The sequence below is a fragment of the Leopardus geoffroyi genome, chromosome D3, assembly GCF_018350155.1.
Source record: "Leopardus geoffroyi isolate Oge1 chromosome D3, O.geoffroyi_Oge1_pat1.0, whole genome shotgun sequence".
NCBI lineage: Eukaryota > Metazoa > Chordata > Mammalia > Carnivora > Felidae > Leopardus > Leopardus geoffroyi.
This window is the reverse complement of record NC_059339.1, coordinates 8,479,902-8,495,517: the sequence shown is the minus strand read 5'-3', so window position 1 is coordinate 8,495,517 and position 15,616 is coordinate 8,479,902. Positions and strand designations below refer to the sequence as shown.

The window sequence follows — 15,616 nt, the reverse complement described above, 5'->3', positions numbered from 1 at the left end:
TTTTTCCAGAACAGTGGACATATACTCAAGCCAGTAATGCATTCACCTTTAGGGGAATCCAAGGGGAGCCACCTTGAATCAGGGCCATTTGGAGACAGACCCCCTAAGGAGGTCCAGGAGAGCAGCCTGGTGTGTGTGTCAGGGCCCAGAGCCTGCCCAGGGGACCAGAAAGGTAATTATTTTATTTTATTTTTTAATAAAAATGTGTATTTGTGGGGTGCCTGGGTGGCTCAGTCGGTTAAGCATCCGACTTCGGCTCAGGTTATGATCTCGCGGTCCGTGGGTTCGAGCCCCGCGTCGGGCTCTGTGCTGACAGCTCAGAGCCTGGAGCCTGTTTCAGATTCTGTGTCTCCCTCTTTCTCTGACCCTCCCCTGTTCATGCTCTCTCTCTCTCTGTCTCAAAAATAAATAAATGTTAAAAAATAAATAAAAATGTGTATTTGTGAAGTATAGCATACATACAGAAGTATATGAAAACATGTAGTGTTTAAAAAACGACAGATAAAATACACACGTACACTCTACCCAGGACAAGAAATTGAGCGCTTTACAATCCCAGAAGACCCCTGCATGCTCAGACCTGATCACAGCTTTTTCCCTCCCTCCTTCTGTCCTCCACCTGCTCCCCTTGCCAGAGGCAACCACCATTCTCAATTTTGTTTTTACACTTCCTTTATTTTCTGACCCTGCAAGTGGTGAACTAATTGTTCTGACCTGTACAATAATATTCTTAGGTGTTTTACCATGTTTTTGTCCTAAACAAATTTGTTTATTCTTGAACTTAATGTAAATAGAGTCCTGTCTGTTTTTCCATGGTATCTTTTGCTTAACATTTTTTTTTTTCATGTTTGTTTATTTTGAGAGAGCATGAATGTGCACTCATGAGCAGGGGAGGGGCAGAGAGAGAGAGAGAGATCCCAAGCAGGCACTGAGCTGTCAGCTCAGAGCCTGACCTGGAGCCTGATGTGAGCTCATGACCTGAGCTGAAACCAAGAGTAGGACGCTCAACCAACTGAGCCACCCAGCGCCCTGCTTAACATTATTTTAAAAATTGATTCATGTTAATGCTGCTATAACTCATTAATGTATAATTAATAGACATTATTTTTAGAAAAGTTTTAGATTTACAGAAAAATTGAGTGGTTAGTACATAGAGTTTCCATATACCTTGTGCATTGTCTCCTTATGTTGGTATGGTACATTGGTTATAATTAATGAACCAGGATTGGTACATTATTGTTAATAAAAGTCCATAATTTATTCAAATTTTCTTAATTTTTACCTGATGCCCTTTTTCTGTTCCAGGATCCCATCCAGGATAGCATGTTTCATTTAGTTGCCATGTGTCCATAGGCTCTCGGGCTGTGAAAGTTTCTGAGACTTTCCTTGTTTTTGATGACCTTGACGATTTTGAGGACTGTCAGGCATTTTGTAGGATATCTCATTCAGTTTTTGTTGCTATGTGATATATAATTTCGTTGCTACATAAGACAATATAAATAATATGTTCTAATATGTAATGTATGGTTGTAACACTCCCATCTTATTCTTCCATTGATGGACATTTCAGTTCCTAATTTTTTGTTTCAAACAGTGCTATTTTACTCTTGGATGTGTCTTTTAGTGCACATAAGCACACATTTCTGTAGGCCTAAAGCCAGAGGTGGAATTGCTGGATACAGAGTATGTGCATGTTCAGTTTTACCAGTTACTGTTGCACTGTTATCCCAAGAAATAAATTTACAGGTATAACCACAGTCCTTTGTCCCACTTTCTCACCAGAAGTTGGTATTATCAATCCTCAATTTTTTTCCAACAGAGTAGGTGTGAGATGATACAGTGATTTTAATTTACAGTTTTGTTTTATGACAAATTTGACCATTTCATATATTTACAAACTACTTGTGTTTCCTCTTCCATGAAATTCCACCACCCCCCCCCCACTTTTCTATTGAGCTTTCTTTTTTTTTTTTTTTTTCAACGTTGATTTATTTTGGGACAGAGAGAGACAGAGCATGAACGGGGGAGGGGCAGAGAGAGAGGGAGACACAGAATCGGAAACAGGCTCCAGGCTCTGAGCCATCAGCCCAGAGCCCGACGCGGGGCTCGAACTCACGGACTGCGAGATCGTGACCTGGCTGAAGTCGGACGCTTAACCGACTGCGCCACCCAGGCGCCCCTATTGAGTTTTCTTTTTACTCAACAGAAGTTCTTTATATATTCTAGTTATAACTCAGAATAGGAGTGGCAAATGCCTTCTTCCAGTTTATGGCTTTCCTTTTCCTTCTTTTTATAGTATCTTTGGATTAACAGAGGATCTTTTTTTTTTTTTTTTAATAAATTTCTTCATTTTGAGAGAGAGAGAGAATGAGGTGGGGGGGGGGGCAGAGAGAGAGGGAGAGAGAATCTCAAGCAGGCCCCGTGCTGTCAGTGCAAAGCCTGACTCAGGGCTTGAACCCACAAACCATGAGATCATGACCTGAGCCAAAACCAAGAGCCAGACGCTCAACCAGCTGAGCCACCCAGGTGCCCCAGATTAACAGAGGGCCTTAATTTTAATGTAGTTAAATATTATCAATCTTTTTTCTTTATAGCTGTGTTTTCTAATTCTTGAGAAATCCTTATCTCAGGGTCAAAAATCTATTCTCCCATTTGTATGGTGTAAGGTAGGGATCCATTTTTATTGATTTTTTTCATTTATGTTTAAACATGCATAACCATCCGTTACTGCAAAATTACTTTTCTCACCAACCTATGATGCCAGCTGTTTTACAAATCAGGTGTTCCTGGAGGAGCACACCTGTCTCTGCGCCCTCCCTTCTGTACCATTAGTCATTTTTGTATCTCCGCACCTACACTGCACTATCTTAATTACTATAACTTTATAGAGATTGGTATTTGGAAGAACAAGAACCGCTGACGTTATTTTTAGTTGTGTTTTGGCTATTTTTAGCTTTGTCTTTCCATAAAATTGTTAGTATCAGATGTTCTAATATATTTTTTAGGTTAGATTCACAATTCTCAAGAAAGCATATGGTAAAATTAACCCAGCCTGCCTTTCTTCTCCCAGTTTCCTCTTGTAGAAGTGACCACAGTCAATAGTTTTTTTGTGTATTTTTCTAGAAATAATCTTAAGTTGTCAAAGCTTGTGTGTATATCACCCCCCTTTTTGTAGTTGGCTAGTTCATCAGCAGAGTTTATTTAAAAAGTAAACAGTTTTCAATGGAAAAAAACTTTAACAGGTCATGATTTATAAATACCAAAGAGGTAATAAATGTTAAATTTTGTATATTTTTAGTCCTAAATGAAGTAATTTTGAGTAGTTTCTGAAATTACAAAATGTGTTTTATAATTTCTACTAATTTTGGTGGAAAAGCGACCAATTTAGCTTCCCCAACGTTCCTAGCGGAGTTCTGGATGGGTTTATGTCTCTTCGGTGCTTCAGGGAATCACGTTAGAGGCACAGATTGTTTTTCAAAACAGGAACATCTGGGTCAGGCTGAAATCCCTCTTTCAGCAATAGCTGTGACAGAAATAACACATCTAGGATATTCGTAGAGAGTTATGAATTATATTTGGGATTTCCTGTCAGCTCCTATTGTCCTATTTGTTCTTTCATTTTCTCCTTCTGTTGATTTGTTAGTGTTGCCTCTCTCTGTCTTCTGCTCACCCGAGGAATAGCAACATACTTACCCGTGTATCTGCATCTGAAGCTGGCCAGTATCTTCTCCGTGGGTCCTGCGTCACAGAGGCCGCAGGTCACTTAGGGCAATTACCTCTGCCCCCATCTAGAAATTCCCTTAGTGTGAGAGTCTGTGGGTGAAGCACAGTTCTTGTTTGTCTGAAAAGCTCTTTATTTTACCTTGATTCTTTAAATACTGTATGTTTTTTTTTCCAGGTTTAGAATCTAGGGGTTGCCAGTAATTTCTTTCATCCTGTGAAGCTGTCCTTCCACAGTTTCCTGGCCTCTACTGATACTGTGAAGTCAGCGGTATCACTCCCTCCTGTGAAGGTAAAGGTAATGTCTCTTTTTTTACTCTGCTACTTTTAAGATTTTCTCTTTGTCTTAGGTTTTGTGCAGTTCAATATACCATGTCTGGGGCAGGATTTCTTTTTATTTATCCTGTTTGGGATTTGTTGGCATTCTTGCATCTGTAGACTGCTGTCTTTTATCAGCTCTAGAAAATTCTCAGTCATTATCTCTTCAAATAATACCCTTCTCATACTTTTGTCATTTGAAACTATGATGAAATGTATGTTTGTTAGCTTTTCAGTCTATCTTCCAGATATTTTAATCTTTCTTCTATATTTTCTTTTTCTCTGCTGCATTCTGGTTAATCATTTTTTTAATTAAAATTTCTTTTTTAAGTTTATTCATTTATTTTGAGGAGAGAGAGAGAGAGAGAGAGAGGGCTTGCATGTGTGCGTGAGTTAGGGAGGGGCAGAGAGAGAGAGGGAGGGAGAAAGAGAATCCCAAGTGGGCTGCATGCAGTCACGCAGAGCCTGATTTGGGGCTCAAACTCACAAACCATGAGATGATGACCTGGGCTGAAATCGAGAGTTGGATGTTTAGCAGACTGAGACACCCAGGTGCCCCTGGTTAACTTCTTATCTGTCTTCCTCTTCATTTGTTATTTTGCTGTGTCTACTCTGATGCCACACCCATCCATGCAGTTTTTAATTTCTGTGATTGTACTTCTCATTTCTAGGATTCCATTTGATTTTCATATCTGCTATATGTTCATTTCTTTAGAATTTCCTGTCTCCTGCAGATTTTCAAGTAGGTTTATTCTTTTCAAACAAAATAAACCAGGGGGTGTTTTTTGATCTCTAATATTTCTAATATGTGAAGTCTGGGTCGGTCTCTAGTGTGTGTTTCTCCCTGCTGCTTCTCCCTCATGGTACCTTGTTGTGTATTTGGTGAGCTTTTACTATAGGCCACTTGGTAAAATAGTTGCGTAGATCTTCCAAGACATAAAACCAAGGTGCATATTCCTCTAGGGAGGATTTACACTTATTTCTGCCTGGGGCTCAGGGATACTGCCTGTGACTTTAAATTCATGCCTTGAGGCTGCAGATCCTCCATAGCCAGTGTTTACACCCCCTTCTAGGGGTGGGTATTTTTCTGGTTCTGCTTGGTACCATGGCAGGGCCTGCAGCCCTTTGTTTCAGGGAAGGAAGGCAGGTTTATTATCTGGTTTGCCTTTATCCTAAGGTGTTAGCCCTTTGGGGCCACAGCTTAATGTCCTATGAGACTTCTCACTTTTGCTGGGCCCTGGATTTTGACTTTGCCTTTTCTACTCTGCGAGCTCTCAAAACCCCTGCTCGTTTTCACAGCTTAGCTTATTTGGAGAGGTAGATGCCACAAGGGGAAAAGAGACCTTGGATATTCTGATTCTCCTTGCTGCTGCTTAGATTTTGGCCCGGAAGTTCTGTACTCTCTTGTAGTTCTTTGATGCTCCTATAAAGAGTAAAAAAATATTTATCTCAGCTTTTTAAAATAAACTATTTATTTTAGAATATTTATAGACATATGGAAAAATTGAGCACATGGTACGGAGGGTTCTTATATGACCCAGACCCAGTTTCCCCTGTTACTAACATTTTACATGATATTTGTCACAGTACTTACATATTATGAACCAGTATTTATACGTTACTATTAACTGAGATCCATAGTTCATTCAGATTTTAGTTTTTGCCTCTTTCTGTTCCAGGATCTCATCCAGGATCCTGTCCTGTGTCCTTAGGCTCCTCTTGGCTATGATAGTTTCTCAGATTTTCCTTGTTTTTGATGATCTCAGCAATTTTAAGGAGTACAGGTCAGGTATTTTGCAGTCTGTCTTTGGGATTTGTCAGGTGTTTTCTCTTTGATTAGACTGAGGTTGGTTTTTTTTTGGCGGGGGGGGGGGTGGTGGGGGGAAGACCACAGGTAAAATGCCATTCTCCTCACTTCACATCCAGGGCACATGCTCTCGAATGACATCACTTGGCTGAGGTAGTGTCTGTTAAGTTTCTCCACTGTGGGTTAACTTCTCCCTCGTCCACACTTGTATGTACTCCAGGGAACGCGGTCACTGTGCATAGCTCACACTTAAGGAACTGGAGTTATGGTTCGCCTCCCTAAGGGCAGAGTTCTCTGCAGAAGCTACTTGGATTTCTTCTGCATGGGAGATTTCTAGTCTCTCCTGCTTATGTCACTAGAGACTGATGGATATTTATTTTATACTTTGGATGATAATCTAGTCCTACTTTATTTTGTTGCTGAAATTGTTTTAGCTTTGGCCATGCAGAACGTTTTTAGTTACTCTGTCCCTTTGACACAACCTCGTCTTTGATCATTGACGTGTTGTTGTTTTTTAAGCCCATCTGCACTTCCTGACACTACAGTGTTCTCCAGGTGTGTGTTGTACATTTTCTGCCCTGGCCCTAGACTCCCATCTTTTTTCTAAGCAGATTTGATTCCTGATTCCTTTCATTGGAGAAATGATATCAGAAACCTGAAGCTAAGTATGCTCATTGCTGCTGCAGTGTCCTTGCTTCCCGGCCCTCTCAGTTGATGGTGTGAGGTACGTGTGCTTATATACACATAACTAGAAGTATTTCTATACAGGATCATCTATATCAATATCAAGTGAAACAGGATCTTATACTGGTGTCTCCAAGTGTAATTCATTACCACATGAATCATTCTAGCCCTCTCCCCTGGCTTATCTGTAACCAACATGAGAAAACTGGTTCCCACCATCCGCCATCTGTATCACTATCAGTTATTCTCAGTAACCATTATGACTGGAACCTGTTAACTTCCTCCTGTTTTTTTAAAAAATGAATGACAGAGTATTATACAAACTGTTCTGTACTTTCATGTTTCACTGGCAGACATCTGTTGGACATCTTTCCTTGCTCATTCACACAGATCTACCTCGTGTTTTTTGAAGGCTGCATAATATTCCATGGTACTAATGTTCTTATTGAACATTTTGCCTATTGATGGCCATCCAGGCTATTTCCAATTTCTTGCTACACAATCCTGCAGCAGGATTACACTGTTTCTGTGAACACGTGGCAGGATTTCACTGAAGCGAGTACTTGATCCAAGGGTATGGATGTTTAAAAATCTCATTCGTCAAGTTGCCCTCCTCCAAAGACTGAGCCAGTTTACATGCTCATCATATGCACAAATACGGTTTCCTGATACCAGCTGCAAGGGAGAGACCAGTAGCTGTCAACCTTTGAATTTTGCCAGTCATGTGAAGGGAATTTGCTCTTTGTCGTAGGCACAGCAAATCTGTTTTCCTAACTCTAGAGAGTCCACATGTTTACCTTTATACATGGTCCGTTTCTCCCTTTTCTCCCGGGATTGTCATGCATGGAAAGCCTTCTCATCTTCCATGTTCTCTCCGAGTACTTCGTGTGGTTTTCTTCAAAAACCCCAGACATGCAAACAGGCATACCGTACACCCACATACGTAGCACCTAAGTGCGTATTTTGAACTTTGTATACACTACACTTGGTTTCCACTGTGCAGGGAGATTTCTGTCGCTATCTGCTGTTCCAGTTTACTCATTTTCATTGCTGCTGAGTGATGTGAACATGTCTCAGAGGCACTTCTTGGTTTTCCTGCTGTTGGTCACTGAGGTTGTCTCCAGTGCTTTTATAAACATGCTGGTGTGGCTCTTGCAGCACACGGGAGGGATTCTCTGAGGTAGGCATGGGAGTGGGCCTGCTGGGCTGGATGGTGAGGACATCCCTAAGTTCACTGTGGGGTATTTGTTCTGCAGGGTAAAGACGGCCGCTTTGTCAGCTGCCAGGCATGAAATGCTAGCTCCTTGTGATTTCGCCATTGGGCTGAACATCTTCTCATATTTATAAGCCATTCAGGTTTTCTTCCTATGTCACTTAGCTATTTTTCTTTTGGGGGCATAGTTTCATTTTTCAGATCTTTTGATCCATTTGCAACTGAGTACAAGGGATACAGCTGTGTGTTTTTCAAGATGACCAGTGACATAGTGAATAACCCAACCTTAACCTACTAAGCTGAAATGCCACCTTTCCAAATTGAGCAAAGGCTGGAGCTTTAATGTTTGAGGGGTTTGGTGCACATCCTTGCTATTCTTTTTCTTCCTTCATGTTTGTTAGAATCAGTCTGTTTGACTAAAATGTGTGCTAGTATTTATCACTAACCCATGAATTATGTATCATCTATCTCAAGATGTTCATTCCCCCTGAGTTATTAAACTTTCCTATGCTATGAACAAGATACTACCATTGATCTAGTAAGACTCTCGGGGCTTTCTGTTCACTCCTAGGCATTGTCCCTTCTCTTGCCGGATTACAGTGACCGTCCAGACAGTGCTTAGTTAGCAATAGCGGATGGTGAGTATAATTCTGGTCGTGTCAGTACTTGTGGTTTATTTCCCAGCAATTATGGATACTGTTTTTTTAAGTAAAAAATGAAAAATTTCATCAAATGTTTCCTTCATATCTGTAGTTGCTAGGACTTGTATTATTAGGTTTATAGTATCATCTATCCTTGCCTGTTTTTGTTTTGTTTTTCACAACATAAGAATCCTCTGCGGGGTTGGGGGGGGGGCACCTGGGTGGTTAAGCGTCTCACTCTTGGTTTTGGCTCGTCATGATCTCGTGGTTTGTGGTTCGGGCACTGTATCAGGCTCGGCGGCATTGGTGCGGAGGCTGCTTGGCATTCTCTCTCTCCCTTTCTCTGCCCTTCCCCGGCTTGCTCTCTATCAAAAAAACACTTTAAAAAACAACAACTCATCTTAGGGAAATTAGGAAATTAGAGAAACACCCCACCCCAACCCTGTGCCTGGTAGAGGAGCACTAAGTAACCATCAAATGGGTGAACGCTAGCGTTTGTTGATCTGTTCACAGAAGTGTAGGATTTTACATTTGCCATCTGAACAGTATTAGAAGCATCTCTCCATTGGTACATCCTCCAAGCTGCTGACAACTATCTTTGAAAACCCCAACAATAAGACATTCACATTCGGCTTTCCCCATACTTGAAGGGAGACCATTTTGCAGATCTCGTGTCATACAAGCAGACCTCCTACCACTTGGCTCTCCTACCCAGAAAGTCAAGTCTAAGACCTTCCCCCAGTGGAAGCCAAAACTCTTCAGGGTGCAAGACTGGAGGCCCTCAGTGCATATCACCCACCCCTCCTGCATGAGAACACTCAGCACCACACTGTGAACTTATCGTAGAATAGATTTATTTACCTGAAACCATGTCTGTGCAATGCTTGTTGCTATACCAGCACAGAAATAAACAACTGATCTCTATTTACAGTCTAAAGTCAAACATGCGTTGTGATAAATTGACGTTTAGCATTTTATTAAGATAAATGCATCACAATATCCGTATTGCACCAACATCTGTCTACTGCTTCTGATTTCATTAAATAAGTTACATTTAATACAGTGCAAAATAGCTGTTTGCACACTCAAAAAAAATAACTGAAGTTATGAACTGGAGGCCTACGTTTTAACCTTTCAACACCTGCAGTGTTTTCAATAAATTTATAAATAAGCAAACTGTACAGAGCCAATTAAAAAGTAGCATGTTTAAATGACACCATAGAGAAATCTAGCTACTTACAACTGAAGGCATGCATTACAGTTGAATATTGTACATTTATATAAGCTATGACATTTTGCACAGAGAAATATGGAGACTTGGCTGATGGCTTCTAAGTTCTTAGATAAGGTTTCAAAACCTCAGTCTTCTTGCAGCAAAGAAACCAAAGTTCGCTGGAGAGGCTTTCTGATTCATTAAGCTAAATTGTACATTTGTAATTATTATTTTGATTTAAAAGCTAAACCCGTTGGTAATACACGTTTCCTCCACATAACACACAATGAGTTGGGGACTTTTTTCTACTTTTCTTTTTCCCCCAACATCAATCATGCAGAGGGCTGGTAGATGTGTTGCTAAAAACGCACATGCACGCAACCGAACACCCTTATATTTCTGCAAAATGGTTTAGGAAGCGGTTACTCCAGTATTGCTGAAAAGGAAAGAGAGAGGAAATCAGCTTTATGAAATATGGGGAGGAAATGTTAGAATAACCATTTAAGATTAATAGTGACAAGGAATGGTGAAAAGGAATGTTCAGTTTGATTTTTTTAAGATTTCAGGACCAGCATTTCTGATTAACTGTCCCTGAGGTGCTGCCTACATCAGGCAGCAGCCAGAAGCACTGGCTTGGTACAAACCCTTCATGTCGCCTGGCTACAGAGCAAAGGCCACCCTGGCTCATGGAAGAACCCCACCAGGCAGACACATTCTTGCTTCAGACACGGAAGGGCAATAGGCAAGAGGGGAAAGAGTTCTCGGTTAGCAGTGTGGACGGTAAGGAGAGTGACACACAGGCGAGCAGTGCGGCTGAGTGCGAAGCCTCTACCTCCCCTTCCTCCCCACCCCATTCCTGTGGCTGGCTGAGTGGTGGTGGCTTTGACAAAATTGGTGGTTATGTTAAAAAGGCAACAGCTGATTTGGCCGACTTAGCCCATGGGCGCTGCAGACCCCTCTGGCTCTAGGCAGTGGGGAGCCCCTTTACAGACCCCGAGCTAATGCCTGTGGTCTCATATTCCAGAAGGTCTGCCGCCTAAAGGACATTCAGGGAGCTGAGGCCCCTGTCTGAGGGTGATGTGATAGCAGCTGCTTGCAGGGAGGCTGGCACTCGCCCTGCTTGTCTGTGAGCTCACGCAGCTCTCTATAGAAAGTATCACCTGCACTGTGCAGATGAGTGCCTGGAGGATGTGTGACGTCGCCATCTTTTAGGCAAAGGCCTAACCAAGAAGCCGTGCAAGGCCTACCTGCCCATCGGTGAGAACACGAACAAGTTCTGGTAGGTCTGAAAAGGACACCAGTACTGATGGCGGCAAAAGCAGAGGCCGCCTGGGAATTTCCTGCAGGTGCTGGGTGAGGATGGGTCTGGTCTGGGCACCTGCCCCTCACTGTGGGAGGCCCGAGGCCCTGGATGCGTCCACAACAGTACAACTGCTGAGGAGGCGCTGATGTGGCAAAGCCTGAAGCAGAGGGCACAAGGGGATGCTCCTAGCTGCCTGGGCTGAGGGAAGTGGGTGCTGAAACTGCCTCCAGGCTGGATGGGCCTGAAGCTGAGAAACCACAAGGCAACAGCCTGCCCAGGCTGATCTGGAGCTGTGCATTTCTCCGACAGCAGCAAACAACATTTAACTTCTTTTGTAAAGGCTACTACTTCGAGGAACCAAGTCAGGAAAAGCTGACTATTGGGTAAGTTTGGTTTCCATTGAATAGCACACCACCCAACAAGCTCAGACATCCTGTTCTGGTTTGCAGCCAAGGCACACTCCTTGCATTTGGTCCTTTTTAGGCCTCATGATGCCGAAACTGGCAAAACCCATCCTCTTCCCTGTTGCACGCTCTGCCAAACCGACCAACCTCCCTTTCTCAGAGACCTCATGCAGTTAGGATGGGACTTCTGTCCCCTTACACTCGGACCTTGCAAGTTGGCAGTACCCTGCCCCGCTTGATGATTCCCACCAACTCTCCCCCAAACTGGAAGCCTTTACATCACATCTTTTGGCTAGTCCCAGATCTGGGCCTTCAGAGCCTTCACAGGAACACTCAGGGCCTCATGGGGAGGGAGCTCCTGCTTAGGCCTCCTTCGCCCTGGCTCACGGACAAGGCTGGTTGCTAGCAGAGCCATGCCCTAAAATAACTCTGCTTTAACGTACCCTGGAGAGAGAGAAGACAAGTCCCAGCTGCAAAGGATAGGACCCAGAAGGTGAAAAGAGGTGGCCTACTTGAGACCAACCTATTGGATACACGAACTGACTGGTTCAACTATTTGCTTTCACTAGATTTTTGCTTTTTAATGAACCAGGTAGCAAGGTTCTTGGATGAATCCTTGCAGCTAGCAAAGACCAAAGAACCACAAGTTTTTGAGAGTCCTCATCTTGGCATTAGCAAAGGCAGCATTCTCTCAGCCTGTAAGTTGGACCAAAGCAAAACGAGCTTCTCTCTCCCCAGGCTCTCCCTGACATCCAGCTGTGCCACTGACCAAGGCAGCGCATGGAGCCTACAGATGTCACACCTCGCGTCAGCTAACCCAGCCCCCGTGTGCACAGGTACCACGCATCGTACACTTGCTGCACTCAGAGACTGTCACAGAGCACAGCAGTGCATGACACAAGGGGCTTTTTCATGTCACACAGCTAGCTCACTCCGTGGCAGTCACCTTTAGGCTAAAGCATCTGGATTCCAGGGAATACTCACGTTAGTTGATGATGTTGGAAGGCATTGGAGGAAAACACCATAGTTAGGACAGTTAATGGCTTACACACTGTTGGTAAGACTGATCTCGAACATGCGCAAACATTTATCATAGTAACATGGTGTTGGTTAGTGCCACATTCAAATAAAAATAGTTCTATACAATATGTTCATTTGGTCATGTGCTATTTACAGATTTTACAAAAACACACACACGCACGCACACACGCGCCCTTATGTTCTCTACACCAGGCTACAACAGGCCAGCAGAAACTTGCATAAAAAGTATCACAGATGACAACTGGTACATATACATGAACTCCTACAACTACCTATGCAGCAGAACAGGATCTTTCTTCCCCTAGAGCACAGTAAAGCTAAAGTTCTGAGCTAAGAACTTAAGAGAAAATTGGACACGGCTGTTAGATAGTTCAAGCTAAGCCACTTAAAAGTTAAAAACAAGACAGTTATTTTTCTGTCCATTTAAAATGTTTTATTTTCCTTTTAAACTAGATTGTGAAGTGCCACTGAAATAGGCAATGTTGGCAAAACAATGTCTGTTACAATAAAATACATTAGACATTTAAATAAATAACCTTAAAAACTACGTGGGGGGACATGAACCCAGTCGATTGTATCTGGAACAATGTTTTCTGCACAAGCGAGAACAGGCATACCTCTTGTTAAGACTGATGTAAACAGAACCATCAAAACCCTACAGGAGAAGCAGCCGAGCGGGGCTGGGAGTGTGGGGGGTGGGGGTGGAAGTGAATGGGGGCCACAGGGGGTGAGGGGAGTGGCAAACCAAAAAATACTGACTGAGGTAGCAGTACTCTGCTCAGTGCAGAAAAATTGGCTTATGGATAAAAATTAGACTGTGATCTCAGATTAAATCCAGATGATCATGCAGAAGACACAATACATGCTATTTAGTTTTAGAAAAAAAAACACACACATTCATTTCCTAAAATCTGCTGCCAATTAATTTGCTGACAATGTCTGCTGGCTCAACTATTTTTTTTATACAAGGATGAGTATTAAACAGAACACTGTACATGCTTTTTCATCTACAAAAAAATATTTGCATAAAATAGTGTTAGTTCTCTGTACATGTCAATGGACACTTTAATTATGTGTATAAAAAAGGAAAATCTTGCCCCACTGGAGTCAGAAAAAGCAAAACAAAATCTAGAGTATGAAATCTCCTTCACCAGCCAGTATGTTCATGTGAAAATTCAGCAGAAATAGACAGTTGCTTTAAACAATAAAAAAATTAATTGATTAAGTTAAACATCTTCTTTATGTAAAACTGTCAGTCAAGACCAGAACATATCACTAAAGTTAGTGTCTGTGCTATAGACCCAGATCACCAGGGGCATTATGAGCAGCACAAACGGCCAGGAAATCCCATCGGTGCATGCCGAGAACGAGCAGGATTTGGTGGCAGGCTGCACACACTCTTTACCAGGTTCCAGGTAGTTGCGGGCCACAAACTTGAGTGTCTCATCCATTAGAATCACAGGCAAGGAGATTTTCAGCACCATCAGCCACTGGGTCAAGTTCAGCGGTGTGATCTGGAAAATAAGCTGAAATACAAAGAAGCTTTGTCAAGTTCCCAAACTTGCAGGACAGGCAGTTAGGCCCCAGCTCGGTCCTGGTCCCGCCACCGCTTACTGGCAAAGGTTCCACGTAGAGGATGAGGAAATGGAGCGACATGGACAGGCAGATGGAGCCCACGAGCCAGATGTTCTCCCAAGGGGGCATCCTCAGCAGAGACTGGTTTTCAGACAAGCTGCAGAACAAGGAGAGGGACATGACACATGCCTGTCCAAAAGGCAAACACCTTTGTTACAAGTGACAAAGACCATTTGGAGCTATGCTTTAATAGGATAGTGGCTAACTTGGCATTGCCCACTGACCCAATTCTTTTGAGTGAAGTTTCTACTGTGGCAAAATTAAAGAAGAATGCTCAAATGTAGGACAAACTTCCAATTTTAAATCTAGGCTTCCTTCAGCACAGATGATTTCAGTGGACTCCAAGATGCTCTCAATTGCCCTTGATGCTTAATGCTATTTTGGGATTTCCATTTTTGTCATGGGCTTAATTGGATGATACCATTTATCTCACTGCTAAAGAGCAAGAGCACCTTCCCTGTGGGCACTGGCGTATAGGGGCTCTGAAGTCCCTATTTTTGGCCTCTGCTGTCTCATAAAGAACGTGTGGTTAAACACTCCCACTACTTCCTGGAGGTGATGACGACTTAAGCTTTTAAAACCCGTGCTGCTTGTTCTCTTTTCTTTCTGGGAGGGAGGAGCTTTCCTGAGATCCTCCATCAAGCAGGACACACAGTTCCCCTAGGCCCTAGCTGGGGGAGCTCTCGCCCCAGCCTGTGGAGGACTCACTGACCTGTTGAGGGCGTTACACATCTCTATGGTTACTAGAACAGACAGCGCCATTGTCATCGGGTACGGGGACTCAAAGATTGCACAATCCACTCCTTCAAAGTCCGGGTTGTCATCTTTACACTGTAGGAAGTGGCTCTGCAACAAACACCCATTCAAGTTCCTGATCAGCCAAGTCCATTTCCAAGGTCCATGCCCCAGTGACACAGTAAATCTCAGAACACAGACCCACAGGAGATCTCAGTCCATCCACCAGAGAAGCCCTGGTCCTTCAGAATAATCTTAGATGCAACTGTTTATTATTTACGCATTAAGATGATTTGGTAGGCACCGAAACCACAAAAACTCAAGGGCAATCTTATGCTTTGCCTCTAAGGTACAGGAAAGAAAGGTGGATACGTACCAGTTGGTAGAAGGACACCCTTGGACCCCCGTCGGCAGCAATAAACCACCACGCGGCAGCACCCACAGTAGCAGCGCCAACGTAACCTGGTAACAGACACAGGCAGGGTTTCCAGCCCACAGCTTATACTGCGGGCTCTGCCTCACAGGCCAATCCCCCGCAGAGATGAGACCTGGTTTGTCGATGGCACTGGAGAGCTTTGCTGCCACTAGCAACTGCTCACTCACATCAGCCCAAGCAGCTGACGGTGGGTCTCTGCAAGGAGAGGGGTGTCTGGTACAGAAAAACCAGGCAACTTTTCCTCCAGAGTTTATGAGAAAAAGGAAATACTGCAACTGGCAGGGACCTCGACGACAGCCATGCCTTCTCTAACTGGCAGCAGGTACACACATACTCTATGTAAGCCCTTGCTGTGTTGGCTCAGATCACAGCACCCAGGACTTTTAGGGAAACTGATGCTCTCAGGTGTACGCTTATTTGCTCTATCAAAGGCCTTGCAGAACCTTCACGTGGAAATGCTGTCAGA

The 15,616-nt window shown here is 43.2% G+C and overlaps 1 protein-coding gene and 1 long non-coding RNA gene across 5 annotated transcripts in view; one reads left to right on the top strand and one right to left on the bottom strand.

Moving 5' to 3' along the window:
* Window positions 1-2,185: 2,185 nt before the first annotated feature.
* On the top strand, window positions 2,186-12,451 carry LOC123588221. Of its 3 annotated transcripts, XR_006707766.1 has the most exons (3): window positions 2,510-3,758; window positions 3,899-4,018; window positions 8,314-12,451. It is a non-coding gene; the product is annotated as an uncharacterized LOC123588221 (long non-coding RNA). The 3 variants fall into 3 exon arrangements; XR_006707765.1 differs by having other exon boundaries at window positions 2,186-4,012; XR_006707764.1 differs by having other exon boundaries at window positions 2,186-4,018.
* ATP2A2 (ATPase sarcoplasmic/endoplasmic reticulum Ca2+ transporting 2) overlaps window positions 9,221-15,616 on the bottom strand; it is a 59,338-nt gene continuing 52,942 nt past the window's right edge. The window contains exons 17-21 of one of the 2 annotated variants that reach the window (XR_006707757.1): window positions 15,091-15,176; window positions 14,692-14,825; window positions 13,959-14,076; window positions 12,288-13,870; window positions 9,221-10,032 (exon numbers count right to left, since the gene is read on the bottom strand). Coding sequence is in view for 1 of the 2 variants with exons in the window: in XM_045458741.1 (XP_045314697.1) it covers window positions 10,019-10,032; window positions 13,750-13,870; window positions 13,959-14,076; window positions 14,692-14,825; window positions 15,091-15,176 (473 nt within the window). In the remaining variant the exon portion in view is untranslated. The remainder of the gene's footprint in view (window positions 10,033-12,287; window positions 13,871-13,958; window positions 14,077-14,691; window positions 14,826-15,090; window positions 15,177-15,616) is intronic. The other variant, XM_045458741.1, reaches the window with a different exon arrangement.